The sequence below is a fragment of the Magallana gigas genome, chromosome 6 (genome assembly GCF_963853765.1).
Source record: "Magallana gigas chromosome 6, xbMagGiga1.1, whole genome shotgun sequence".
NCBI lineage: Eukaryota > Metazoa > Mollusca > Bivalvia > Ostreida > Ostreidae > Magallana > Magallana gigas.
This window is the reverse complement of record NC_088858.1, coordinates 51,191,720-51,205,003: the sequence shown is the minus strand read 5'-3', so window position 1 is coordinate 51,205,003 and position 13,284 is coordinate 51,191,720. Positions and strand designations below refer to the sequence as shown.

Sequence of the window (13,284 nt, the reverse complement as noted above, 5' to 3'; positions counted from 1 at the left end):
CTTGTCCGACCGTGTATAGGCATTTTACACGCCTTATCCATCTTCTTTAGTGATGTAGAACGTCCCTTTGCTATTTCTCTATTTTAAGTTACAATTATGTGATGTTTTTTTTACATGTGTAGAGCTTCATATTCTTTTAACCAGTGCGTTCTATTGCTGTGTAACACGGCCTGATGAGCTGAGTAATTTTCTCACGGTAATATCACTCAAGTCAACAATACCTTACATCTTCTGTTATTTCTTAACTTTCAATATTTGGACATGGCAAACAGTCATGATAATTTAAGACAATGATTAAACAGTTTGGACATACATACACACCATCGATTTTTCCCTTTCCCTCTGTTCATTCTGTGCAGTAGACAATATAATAACCCGTCCCAGCCACGCTGCTGAGACTGTTTGCAACCAAACGATCAATAGAGAGTTGAAGACCGATCGATACTGCCATGCATTTGTAAGGTAGCTCCAAGACCGTCCAATATTGGATTTCTTATGGTTAGGAGCCTCTAGCAGCCAGTGACTGGCCTTTCGAGTTTGACGTAATTGAAGCTTTATAACATGGATACTTTGAAATCAATCAGGTTAATACCAATCCGTGTCGTTTGTGGAAGAACAGGGTAAAATTAGAACTGGACTGTTAATACGGAATACACGCAACATGGGTAAGTTAACAGACTGTGTTATTGAAACTGAGAAGTATGCTGTGTTCAATTTATAAGAAAAATGTTCAAACGCAACTACTTGCTTCTTTACAAATTCCAGCAATTTCATCTTAGAATTTCTTGAAATATGTTATCCTAAATCATGATACATCTCTCATTCACAATCCTGACCGCGCCCTGTATTCTTTGGTCTTTATTTCTCTTACTGTTCTTCTACAAAGGTTTTAATTTTGAGATGACAATTCAGATTCCGTTCTTTTGTCAGGTTGCTTCCTTGGACGTTAATCCACGTGATCTCGCACCTGCTTGTCGCCATGGTTCGTTGGGACCTAATCCTGGTTTTCTGTGCCTCAGGCTGTCACATCTTTCTGGGAGTGTTCAGTGTGTGTCTCGGGGTCATTCTTAGCATCCAGGCGGAAGTCTGGCTGGCACACAGCGTGTCACCTATCTGGAGCGGTGGCATAGTAAGTCTTACCTATGTCTGCCTGGTTTCAGAATATTAAGAAACTTGGACACTATAATTTTTTAATGTCTCTTTTTCTTCTTTATTATCTCTCGTTAAATAAAAGGTAGATGAAATTGTTTCAATTACAGGAAACTTCAGTAATTAAATATTTTTGTTCTCATGTGCAGTTTTTTATTACCGGGCTTGTTGGAATACTCTGTGCCAAAAGAAAGACATCATATGTGGTAAATGTTTTTTAATATAAAAAATAAATCTGTTATCAAATAAATAATAAAAATCGAGATATTCTATAGATTTGAAATCTATATTTTAATTTTTTTGCAGATAATGTGTTTTATTGCAATAGCTGCCGTTTCTATGGTGACCACGTTCGTAAGTTTCCAACTTCTACGGGTTGGTCTCCAAAATCACGCCACGGATGGCAGCACTTTTCAGAAAGAGGTCAAGGACCCTCTGATCATTATCGCCATGGGAACCGCTGGGGTCGAGTGTCTCATTTGCATTCTATCCATTCTCCTCAGTTGCCGTGTCGCCAAAATCGCCAAAGAGGAAATGTGCCAACAACGAGAGGGAATGTTCCATATTAAGGTACTTGGACAAAAAGACATAGTGGTGGTTACCAAGCCTCTGTTAGACAGTGCCAAAGACACTGCAATTTGATACAACTAAGTTCTATTTACAGTGTATGGTGCTTCGTTTAATCAATTAATGACTGTCTACTAGGTTCTTTTACCAATGTATAGTTAGTTAGATGGCAATTTAGATTTCCGGATTTCTTTGCTATATTTTTGTTACGCCAGTGTTACCTTAGACAACGAAATCATGTAACCCATTGTTGTGGCAGATAGATTGAGATATTCTATTCTAAATCTTATCAAATATTTATCTACAGATACTTTTTTTCATATTTCTACCTGAGTTATTATGATCAATGTTTGTACCAGGTCCTGTTCAGTCATTTACGTTTTGCTGTGTAGCAATAGATCTAAAACAAGTAAAATGATCAGAAAACGCAATCTCTTATTGTTTTCATTTTCCTGTGTTTTTTTTCAATGTGCTAAGCGTACACACAGTCAATAACACATTTTTCACGTACAGGACAATGGTTCTCCTTTTACGTTTACAAATATCCAGGACAACTTTAGTAGTCTCGAGGAGAGCGGCATAGACTTGTCCACCGAGGATCCGGGCGTGGGCGAGCTCGATCATCCGTCCGTATTATGTACCGGTAGGGGGCAGCACTATCAAAGCTACGACTCGAGCGCCACCACGTACATGGATAGTGGCGGAAGCAGTCCGGCCTCGATTCCAGTCATCAAAATTAATACCCCAGAATTGGAGAATTCAAACTCAGGCTGTGATTCAAACAATGGAGTTGACGGCTCCTATATTTATTTAGAAATCAAGCAGTGATAACAGTTGTGATAAGATTTCTATTCTTGCAGTATTAAGTTTGATGAAATAAAATGGTTTTTAAAGAACCAATGAACACTCGTGTGATCAATCAGAACGTTTGGATTGTAAGGCTTACTTTACGATTGGAATGTAATAGTGAAGGCTGTCTAACCCATTACAATTCAATTTGATTTAATATCCTCATAACGATCCAGTTGTAATCTTGGTTCATTTAGCTGAACCAATGAACAAGAGGTTTAAAAAAACTGTTCTAAACGTGGTTTGTTTTTTACCAAACATGATCCCGTTGCGATTTCAAAAAGATGCGATAATATCACTAAGAAATTTTCAGATCATTCTCAACCCTACATACCTTAGCTTTCACAAGACATATTAGTACTGCAGGGACCAGTGCCACGACTCCTTTACGGAGAACTGTACCGGAACTCTAATTAATGGAATTAAATTTCTGTGGACTATTGCAATCATTTTCTCTCCTACAATGCGTTTAAAATATGAAATCTATCTATTCTAAGATGTACCCGGTAGTGAATAAAGAGTGGATAATTTTTTTAAAGAATCTTTCATATAATATAGGCGTCATTACATTGGTCTTTTTTGAAAAGGACATTAATTTGATCAACAACTTATGCAAAATCCCGACAATTATCTAGTTTTATCGAGGTTTTTGGTGTTTTTTTTTTGGTTTTTTGTTTGTTTGTTTGTTTGTTGTTTTTTAATTTTGCTCAAGTTTTGTGGTCTCTGGTTAAAGTCTAATGGGTATATCCTATTCTCGCTATATGAAAAAAAACTTTTTTTTAAAAAATGCGGATATTTTGTTATTTGGTGCACGTGTGTTTGCTTACTAAGTATTTAAATATTAAGTTCCATTCCAGTAACTAAAGATTCAGTTTGTATTGTGTGAGGGATTTGTAGTGTATCGGCTGACGTTCCAGACTGAAGAAAGAGTGTACTATTGATTAAGACTGTAGACTATGTATAACCGGAAGAATTTATTATTTCACCGTCTTATACCATTGGCAACTACAATTGTTATACATTTAAACAACAATAAACATACATACAGGGTTAATATACGACTTGTGGGCGTTATCTCTGTGTTTTATTACGTAGTTTTTATGATTTGACAAAAACCTAGCACGTATATATTTCATTAATTAAAGCAACATCATTAATTGTATTTACGTCAACATAGAGGGAAACAAGTGTTGAATCTCAAAGGGTCCCAATAAAGATGTAATTAACACATAAAATAGGAAAGAAAAAAGAGCGACTCCATTTTGTCCCAATTAATTTGATTTTTCATTGTTGCCTTATAATAGAATAGAAAATGATAATAGCACAATGCCAATTACAACACACAGAGAACAAATCAGTGCCCACTAACCGGCGACACCGGCGCGCGTCATCATCCTAGCTACAGGTGATTGACGCGGGCTTTGACAGAAGGCGCGGAGGAGCCTCTATCTGGAATATCAAAAACATCAGACCGGAGAGAAAATCTACTGATTACGGCAGAGCCATCCATTTGGACGCTCAGTGAGACAAAGGTCTGTCCTAGCTGCTTTTACATGATGAATGAATCTGTGTTTAATATACCTTCATGATGTATATACATGTATATACAGTATAAATTCAAAAAATTTAAAAAAAAGCATCGAAAACCTTTAAAAAAGCTATTTTTTCTGAAGATTGTTATAAAAATTGATTCTCAAACTACAAAGCACAGCATTTACTCACTATTCAATGGATTATATTTATTGCAGAATGTTTAATACGTATGAAACAAAATACCGATTTTTGCAAACCTCATAATATGTAAAGGTTTGACAAAAAAAGAAGAAAGAGTATTAACAATTTAAGGCAGCAGGCTGTTATCGATTCAAACAAATTGAGCCCTGGAGCATAATGTCATGGCAAAATCTATCAGATTCTTTTAATTAAAACTTGTATACTTCTTATGTATTTTTCAAAGAAAGTTATTTGCAGTAAATAACTAAAGATAATACAAATGCATTTCACCTCATAAAACTCTCTACACTGACTTCCGTTATAGGCAAATATTCTTGAACATAAAGTAAATTGTTGTTTGAGCTCAATGCTTCAATTGAGTCTTAAACTTTCGAGAAATCGTTTCATTATATCAGCATCTTATACTTTTACTCTTAATGGATTTGCTTTAATCAAAACATCAGAAATGGAAGCTGTACTGCAAATTATGGCTGAAACAAAATAAGGATGAAGGTATATTAGAACGAAATCAAATTTTGTAGTTAAATGAAATTGTTATCCTTTAGAGTTATTTTATAGTACAACTGCTCCAAATTTCAACAGATATCTCTTTTTAGAAATAATGATAATGGCGGTAAAACATACACAAATATATTTTTAACAAATCAAACCCACACTTTGTTAGGTTATATGACTTTTTAACATATATACAGGCAGATTGACAGAAGGTAAGCTTGAAACTTTCGTGTTGGGTCAAGTTCAGCACAAAACAGAAACGGCAATAAGTATTAGGTCGATTAGTTTTCTTCATGTTATTATCTGCTTATCATGACAAATCTGAATTAAATCTGTTACTATTTTTAAAAATATAATAAGTTAAAGCTGCTTGGTCCGATTTTTTTGTTATTACAGTATCAAATTTTTTTTCTATACAAACCATTTATCTTAGAAAGTTATGGACTTTCTCCTATTTACAGCAGCAGAATCAGTCTCCTTTCAAAGTTAGAAATATTCAAAGTAAATAAAAATAATTTCTTTTTGGGCAAACGAAAAAACAAACCAAAATGCATCACGGGATGTTTAGAAAAGGAAACCGTTTTGTTTCGTCCCCCGAATAATTGGGGTTATTCAACCCGCATGCTATGCATCGATTGTAAAGAAGGCAAACTTCAGAAATATTAGCGAACAAAACGTACACATGTTTATTTGTAATTTGTCTGATCATTTCGACCTTTATTTAAAGCGATGTCAAAGTCGTAATACAACCATACCGTCTCGTCGTCAGGGGTGAACTTTAACACGAGGCGAAATAACGCGGTACCCTTTTATGTCGTTTGTTTTGTTAGCAATTTTGTACGTATTTTTCTTCATTGAAATTTGGCTTGATTGGGAAAACTACTGCAATGTCTATTATTATAGATATACATAGCATAACCATCGTTTAAAAGCGTGCATAAAATTCGATATAAAATCGGACCAAGCAGCTTTAAAATATCGAAATAAATCAAAGAAAATATTTTTTGCTAGGTGTAAATCCGTGTATATGACAAATATTATAAACTCAATACTTAACCAAATTAATGGTACGAAAATAAATTCGTACATCTGTCATACCATTCATATCCCTAAAAGCGTTAATAAACTAAGAAGTGAAAACCCACACAATTCATACAAGGGAAAATAATTAAATTATGATTAATGTTTTATGATATTAAATCACATTGATATATACTGATAAAATATTACCGAGGTATCGTCATAACTAACGGGAGTGAATTACCCGAGTTTCCTCGACGATACATTTGGTCTTATTTATAGTTCCATGCATCGTTTAAACCCTTTCGTTTCATTAAGTTCCTCAATCACAACTCCCTCTATTGCCTTTCGATAATACATATCGTCAAAACGCCGTTATTCACGTGTTTCAGTTCTCCCATTTTGTTTTCTGCTTTCCCTATAATGGCGGGTTTGTATAGCATGCGGTATGACGTCATAACGGCCGAGCCCGATGCTTTATAACTGCCTGCCAGCTGATTTTTGGGCAGACGGTCAAGTCCACTTCTGGACAACAGCCACACATTGGAAATGACCGAGGAAATATCCGGTTGAGTAAATGCTTAATAATTTAGCAGTGGGTGCTGATGAAATAATCTTATTTGTATGTTTTACGGTGTGACCGTTGGGGCGAGCGCAGAAGGAGCCACACATATGTCATCATTGTTAAATGCAACCCGTGGACTTAACCAAACCAAAAAAAATTTGGCTTTGTCTCGAAAACTTTTACCACCACAAGGAACCGGAAGATATCAAACTTTTATTCCAATGGTCCCTTCCTAGGCTTATACACTTAAACAAAAAACTACCACTGAGCATTAATAAAATGTTAAACAGACTTATTAAAATATTTTGATAAACACAAAGCCGTTTTTTTTTATTTTTTATCTCTACTTTACCTTTTAATAATGATCATTAAAATCAATAAATTGTGTGTCTGTGTTATTTCTCATTTTGTTCCTTGTTTTAATTTTTTTCCTGTGTGACATCAATTTTGTTTTTAATCTTTTTAATTTTTGTACGCTATATAAGCGTTGTAGACATATGTGCCCTCCCCCTCTTTTTAGTGTGTGATCTCCAATATTATTGAAAGGTTTGACCACATATGCAACTATAACAAATACATGTAGATATTTTTACAGTTTAATTTTTTTCTTTTATTTATTCATTACAAAATGACGTGGCTACACGTAGATCTAATAACGATTAGACTTTTCTTTTTTAATAATTTTTGTCACCTACCTAACGTATAATGATTAGATCAATATGACAATAAATTTAGCATGGAACTTGCATGTGTATTTACTGAGCAAAAAAAAAATCATCAAAACAAAACTAATCAGCCAAAGAGTCACCGTTAATAGCGAGCGCAGTATCAGTACTAACGGTGACTCCCTATATACTGAGTACTTCCTACACGTTACATTTAGTACAGATGCTTGATCCACCTCTAAATGTATCGCGGGAATATAAAACGCGAGATCACTGTGACGTCATAGTTAACTTTTTGCGCTCGACAGTTTTCGTAAACTGTCGGACAAATTCGGGGAAGGAAATGACGTCATAGGTACAGTTTTTTACGTAAGCATATGTGTTGTTTACTTTAATGGTTTTAAACGGATTTTTTATTGTTAAATGAAAATGATGTATGCGATTTACAGGTAAGAATTTTCCTTAGAAACGCTTCCTGTTCCGCCATGTTGCTATGCACTGCAAAGGATCACTGGCATAGTCAATCGGCAATCCTCGGCTGATTCCGCTAGGCTCCATACAAACCTCGGATGTGATTGGTGTAGGAATATGCATCGAATCGATGCATTTCTTCCGCCGGAAACTGCCTTTTTACTCAGTTGTTTTACGAGTAATTAGATGGCTGCATCTAGTATACAATGTGATTTTGATGAAGCGCTGGAGTTTGCAAAAGAATGTGTAAATATCAACTTCGAACTGAAGGAAAAACAGATACAGACATTAAAATCATTATACGAGGGGCATGATACAATGGCAGTTTTACCCACTGGGTTTGGTAAAAGTATTATATTTCAGCTCCTTCCCTTCCTGTTTCAGAGGAAACTCGGTCAACAGCAACCCATGATTAGTTTCACTGTTTGATAGTCACGCCTTTAAATTCTATCATGCAGGATCAAGTTCGATCGCTATCAAAACTTGGTATAAATGCCTGTTATCTTAATATTGAAGGAACAGGTGTTAAAACCTTCGATGCGGTCAAAAGGTAGGTGTTGATTTGTACCAGAGACTGGTTGTACAATGAACCAAAGTTATCAAGTTTACATTAGCCTAATAAATTTCTATATCGATAGATATTATTATACCTGAGACGATCTACAGAAAAACCTTCATGCATAAAAGATATTTATTCATAGTTTTATAAGTTATCTCAAATATATGCAGGTCCAGAACAATCACAAGATTTACCTACATAGCTTTATTTACCTACCTAAAGTAGGTTTTTTTAGCTACTCAATCATACTTTTGTTTTAATTGGGCATAAGTACTAAAAGTCGCACTCGGGTGAAGCTATATTTTTCAACTGTGAACAGAAAAAATCATAAAAATAGTTTCAGAATACCCGGTATTTAAAGTCACACAAAGTAAATCATATAATACTGAACATCTTGTGATATATACTAATCCTCAGTTGTGCAGTATCATCCCCAAATGTAATACAGTGTATCATTATCAATATAATTATATTTCCTTCCAATTATGTTTTACTTTTATCTGCACAATTGTACATGTACTTTATACCCTAAGTGGTCCAAAGTGGAATTAATGATTTTATCATATACATGTTCTACATGTATATACATATATTATTATAAATATGTATTAACCACAGGCAGTTGTTTCATACAGGAGGTCTATCAACTATACAAAATAACATTTATAATAACATGTTATTGTGTATAGTTAATAGACCTCCTGTTTGAAACAAGTGCCTGTGGTAGTGACATACCGGTACAGTACTTGAACAGCAAGTGTGTACTACTGTATAGTGTATGTGACAGTTCTGTGACTTTTATACAAACACATACTACCGGGATATGCTGGAAGTAAACTAATTTGACTTTTAGCAGTTGTCAAGTTTATACTGGCAAAAAAGCGGGAAATACTCATATTTCCCAGGACGGTGGGAAATACTGGTAATTCCCGGGAATTACTGGGAAATAAGGTACAACTACATATTATAGTACTTCAAACTTAGACATTAGTCTTAATCAAATCTGTAGGGATGTAGACAATAGTACACCTTGTCAGCTTTTAGCAGTTGTCAAGTTTATACTGGCAAAAAAGCTGGAAATATTCATATTTCCCAGGACGGTGGGAAATTTTTACTAATAAACGTTGTATATTTTACAGTTCTTATGTTGAAGAACCAACATTGAAGAAAAATCTTCATCAGTATCAAAGATTTGATTCGATTCGATGACCAAGCCAGCTACAATAATCAATATCTATTAGGGAGGGAATCGAACCCTCGTACATAGTCATTGAACTGAACTACTTTCAAAGATATCTCTCTCTCTCTCTCTCTCTCTCTCTCTTAATTAATTAGATTACATAATCACCAATAAAGCTGATATGGTGTATTCGAGCACATTTCCTGTTACCCCCCAGGAAAAGGAGTGGGTTCAATTCCCACTATCAACAGAAAATAGGTGATACATGTACAATCTAATGGTTAACTTTTATCAAGCACAACACTTCTATTTGTGTCATTTTCTCTAAGAAGCACTTTAAATGTTTTTGAATCAATTTATTCTATCATGATTATAATTACAGCTCTGACTATGCGGGGCCACTAGGCTATCTGCCCGCTTTGCACCAGCTTTCTGTTCCATAATGCCTAGGGAGGGAATCGAACCCTCGTGCATAGTCATGGAACTGTACTACTTAAAAACAAAAAATAAACGGTTTAAAGGTTATTTAGCTGATAATCCTTCAGCATATGGAGAAAACCATCTCGGTAGTGTACCTGAAGGGGTGGATACTGAACTTATAGCTAAATGCATGGAGAAAACCATCTCAGTAGTGTACCTGAAGGGGTGGATACTGAACTTATAGCTAAATGCATTAAATTTCATCCTGTTTCTACTTTCAGGTAACTGTACCCAAGATATAAATTAAGATAAAAGAGAGGATTAAAAGAAAAAAATACCAAAGCAAAGTGATTAAGAATATAGATTTTTAAATGATAAATTCATAACAATGGCTTTCCTACAGGGGTGTAAGTTCAAAATAATACAATTATCCTCTAAACTAATGGTCATTACTTCTTTGTATCAATGTAACTTAGGATAAATTAGGATATAAATACTGATCTATTAAGATTAAGGGGTTTACTTAGTGGTTAACGATACTGATTTTTCAAAGATATTAAAAATGAAAATTATGGGTTTTCTGATGGGGTTTAATTTCAAAATAAAGGGATTTTTCCTAAAGGTAAAGGTGTTTATTACTTTGTATTGATGTGATATAGGATAAATTAGGGAACAAATATTGATCCCAAAAGATTTAGGGAGTTTCTTAAGTGATTAACTATACCGATTTTCAACAATAAATTGAAAATTATGGATTGTCTCAGGGGGGTATAATTTCTAAATGAAAGAATTTTTCCTGAAACTAATGCTGATTATTTCTTTGTATTTATGTAGTAAAGGAGAAATGAGGGTGTAAGTCTTAATCCCAAAAGTTTTTGGGGGTCTACTAAGCGTTTAACTATATCCATTTTTGAACGTTAAACTGAAGAATATGGGTTCTTTCCTGGGGATATAATTTCTTAATTAAATGATTTTTCATTTAACTAAAGCTGTTTAATTCTTGGTACATGTATTATTGTAATAAAGGATAAATGAGGGTTTAGGTAACAATTCTGAAACATTTATGGGGTCTCATAAGCATTTCAGTATAGCCATTTGTTAATGCTAAAATAGAAAAAATTGGTTCTTTCTTGGAGTTGTTTTTTCATCTATTCAACAGGTCCAGTACTATCTCTTGATTTAGCTATATGACTTAAATAACCTAACTACTATAGCTTTTTATATATGTAGTTTTATCTAGCAATTATCAATAGCTTAAAAAGCTTTATATCTAATTCATGTTATCAGCTAAATCAAGATATTATTCTCAATATTCTGGACCTGTTCAATTCATAATTCAATTCATCAGTTGTTCATAATTAAAATATTACCTAAGAAATCCTCCACTGTGTTTTGGTAGTTCTCATTTTTTTTACCTTTTATTTTGTAAATGAGTGCAGCCTTCTGGCAGAAGACGCACATAGCAAACAAGAACTTAATGGAATAAGTTTTAGCGGAGTCTCCATAAGAATAACAAAAAATGTGACTTCGGTAAAAGTAAAAGTGAAACCGAAACTAGGTTAAAAGTAGTTCCTTTCCCAACATTCAAAGCGTGCTATGGAAGCCATCGCATGACGTCCGAGGTTAATGTCGAGTGCGCGAGACATCCGAGTAGTTCCGAGTGCTGGCATAGTAGAACGTTTTCACGCGGGTCCACAAAATTTTCTCTGAACAATGTGCAGATTTCAACTCGAATTTCCTCCGTTCGTACACGTTGTCTATGGAGCTCGCTACGCGAGCGGCGCTTCGCGCCGCCTCGCTGCGCTCGCTATTATACTTAAGTATATTAGGCTACAGTGGGAGTATTATTATAGGAACGGGACTCCCGCACGGTTAAGCGGGATTTAGAACTATATTTATTAAGGGTTTTGGCTATTTATAATATTTGTATTTTAATCCCATCAAGTTGGGAATTCATTAATGTTATATTTACACTCCCAGAGTCTTGGGACTATCGTCATTTAATAAACTGAAATATCTATATTTTATTTGAATCCTGACTTTGAGTTTTCTTTGGTACCAATTTGGTACAGATTTGGGAGACCCACAAGTTGCGTTTCACAACATCCCGGGTTATATATAAAACCCAAGTTCAGTAAAATATAATTTATAAGCGGGACAGTTTTAAAAACGCAACATTAACAAGTTATCTTTCTTTGTTAACCAAAATGCAAATTAGCATCAAATGAAGAAAAAAACCCAACCTAATCAATAGATAAAATTGCTCTAATGTAGGCGGTAAAACAATACGTACTGTGGTTTGTAATCCCCTTATTTAAATACCAAAAATAAAAATATCATGATTAGCATGGAAGCCTCCACAATATTTGTGAAGTCTGAGGTCCTCGAGTTTGGCGCTCTGATGCCAGGCTGGGGCTCCAGTGGTCATACAGTCAATATGCATTACGTCTTTGAACATCTTCTTCTCTACTACTTGATATTTAGCAAATAAACTAAGGACACAGATTATACATGTATTATTGAACGAGGCCTCTCCTAAAATTGCCAGAGTCCAGTCCCAGAGTCAAGAATTCTGGTGTTAGTGCGGGGCTCCTGGGTAATAAAGTTAACGTGCATAATTAATTCTTTTAAAAGCCTTTTCTCTACTACTACATATAAGCAACTAGAAAGCAAATTAAAGCACAGGGGTTGGGTGAGCGGGAAGTCTTCTTATAAATTTTGGAGCGTGTTTTTTTGTAATGGTTTGTATTGACTTGTAATAAATTCTGGGCATTGTTTTTGCAATGGTTTGTATTGTCTTGTAATAAACTCTGGACATGGTTTTTGCATTGGTTTGTTTTGACTTGTAATAAATTCGGGCATGGTTTTTGTATTGGTTTGTATTGTCTTGTAATAAATTCCGGGCATTGTTTTTGTATTGGTTTGTATTGACTTGTAATAATTTCTGAGGCATGGTTTTTGTATTGGTTTGTATTGACTTGTAATATTTTCTGAGGCATGGTTTTTGTATTGGTTTGTATTGACTTTTAATAAAATTTTGGGGCATGGTTTTTTATTATTGGTTTGTATTTTGGGGCATGTTTTTTGTATTTGTGGTAGTCAAGTAGTGGGTAGGAATTTAAATGAAGGGGTCCGTGGTCATACGGTTGTTATTATTGAGTCATAGGATAATCAAAGAGGCCTAGTGTGATGGTGAATATGCAACAATTTATACAAACTATACTTTACTTTTGGGCATTTAGCAGACAAACGGAGCATATGTTTAGATTGATGAGAGAAGATGTCCACCAAACTGTGGAATTAATTACCCCCTGGACCTTGGATGAGGAGTTCCTGGTTTTAGGTCATGGTTTTACTAATTATTAAGGGAAAACATTCGTAATTAATACTGTTCTATGATAACTCTGATTCAAGAGTACTAAGTATTTGATTTAGATATTTAAAATCTTTGCCCATGTTATAAGCTACTACCCCCCTTTGGTTTTTTTTTGTTATGAATTTCCAATAACTTCAATATTGCAGATCTATAAACTGACTTTTTAATATGAATGGCTTTATCTTGAAAAAAAAATATGGATCAAGTACTCTATGAGATAAGTTTTCTATCTAC

At 34.5% G+C, this 13,284-nt stretch overlaps 2 protein-coding genes across 3 annotated transcripts in view; one reads left to right on the top strand and one right to left on the bottom strand.

Annotated features, from left to right (window-relative positions):
• Positions 1 to 13,284, bottom strand: part of LOC105326294 (myeloid-derived growth factor) — a 125,057-nt gene that overhangs the window by 64,924 nt on the left and 46,849 nt on the right. The gene's annotated exons all lie outside the window — the stretch shown is intronic.
• On the top strand, positions 483 to 2,612 carry LOC105326300 (transmembrane protein 196). Its single transcript, XM_011426253.4, has 5 exons — positions 483 to 665; positions 931 to 1,129; positions 1,299 to 1,355; positions 1,456 to 1,719; positions 2,230 to 2,612. The coding sequence occupies exons 2-5, from the start codon at positions 980 to 982 to the stop codon at positions 2,542 to 2,544; spliced, it is 786 nt and encodes a 261-aa protein (XP_011424555.2). The 5' UTR covers positions 483 to 665; positions 931 to 979; the 3' UTR covers positions 2,545 to 2,612.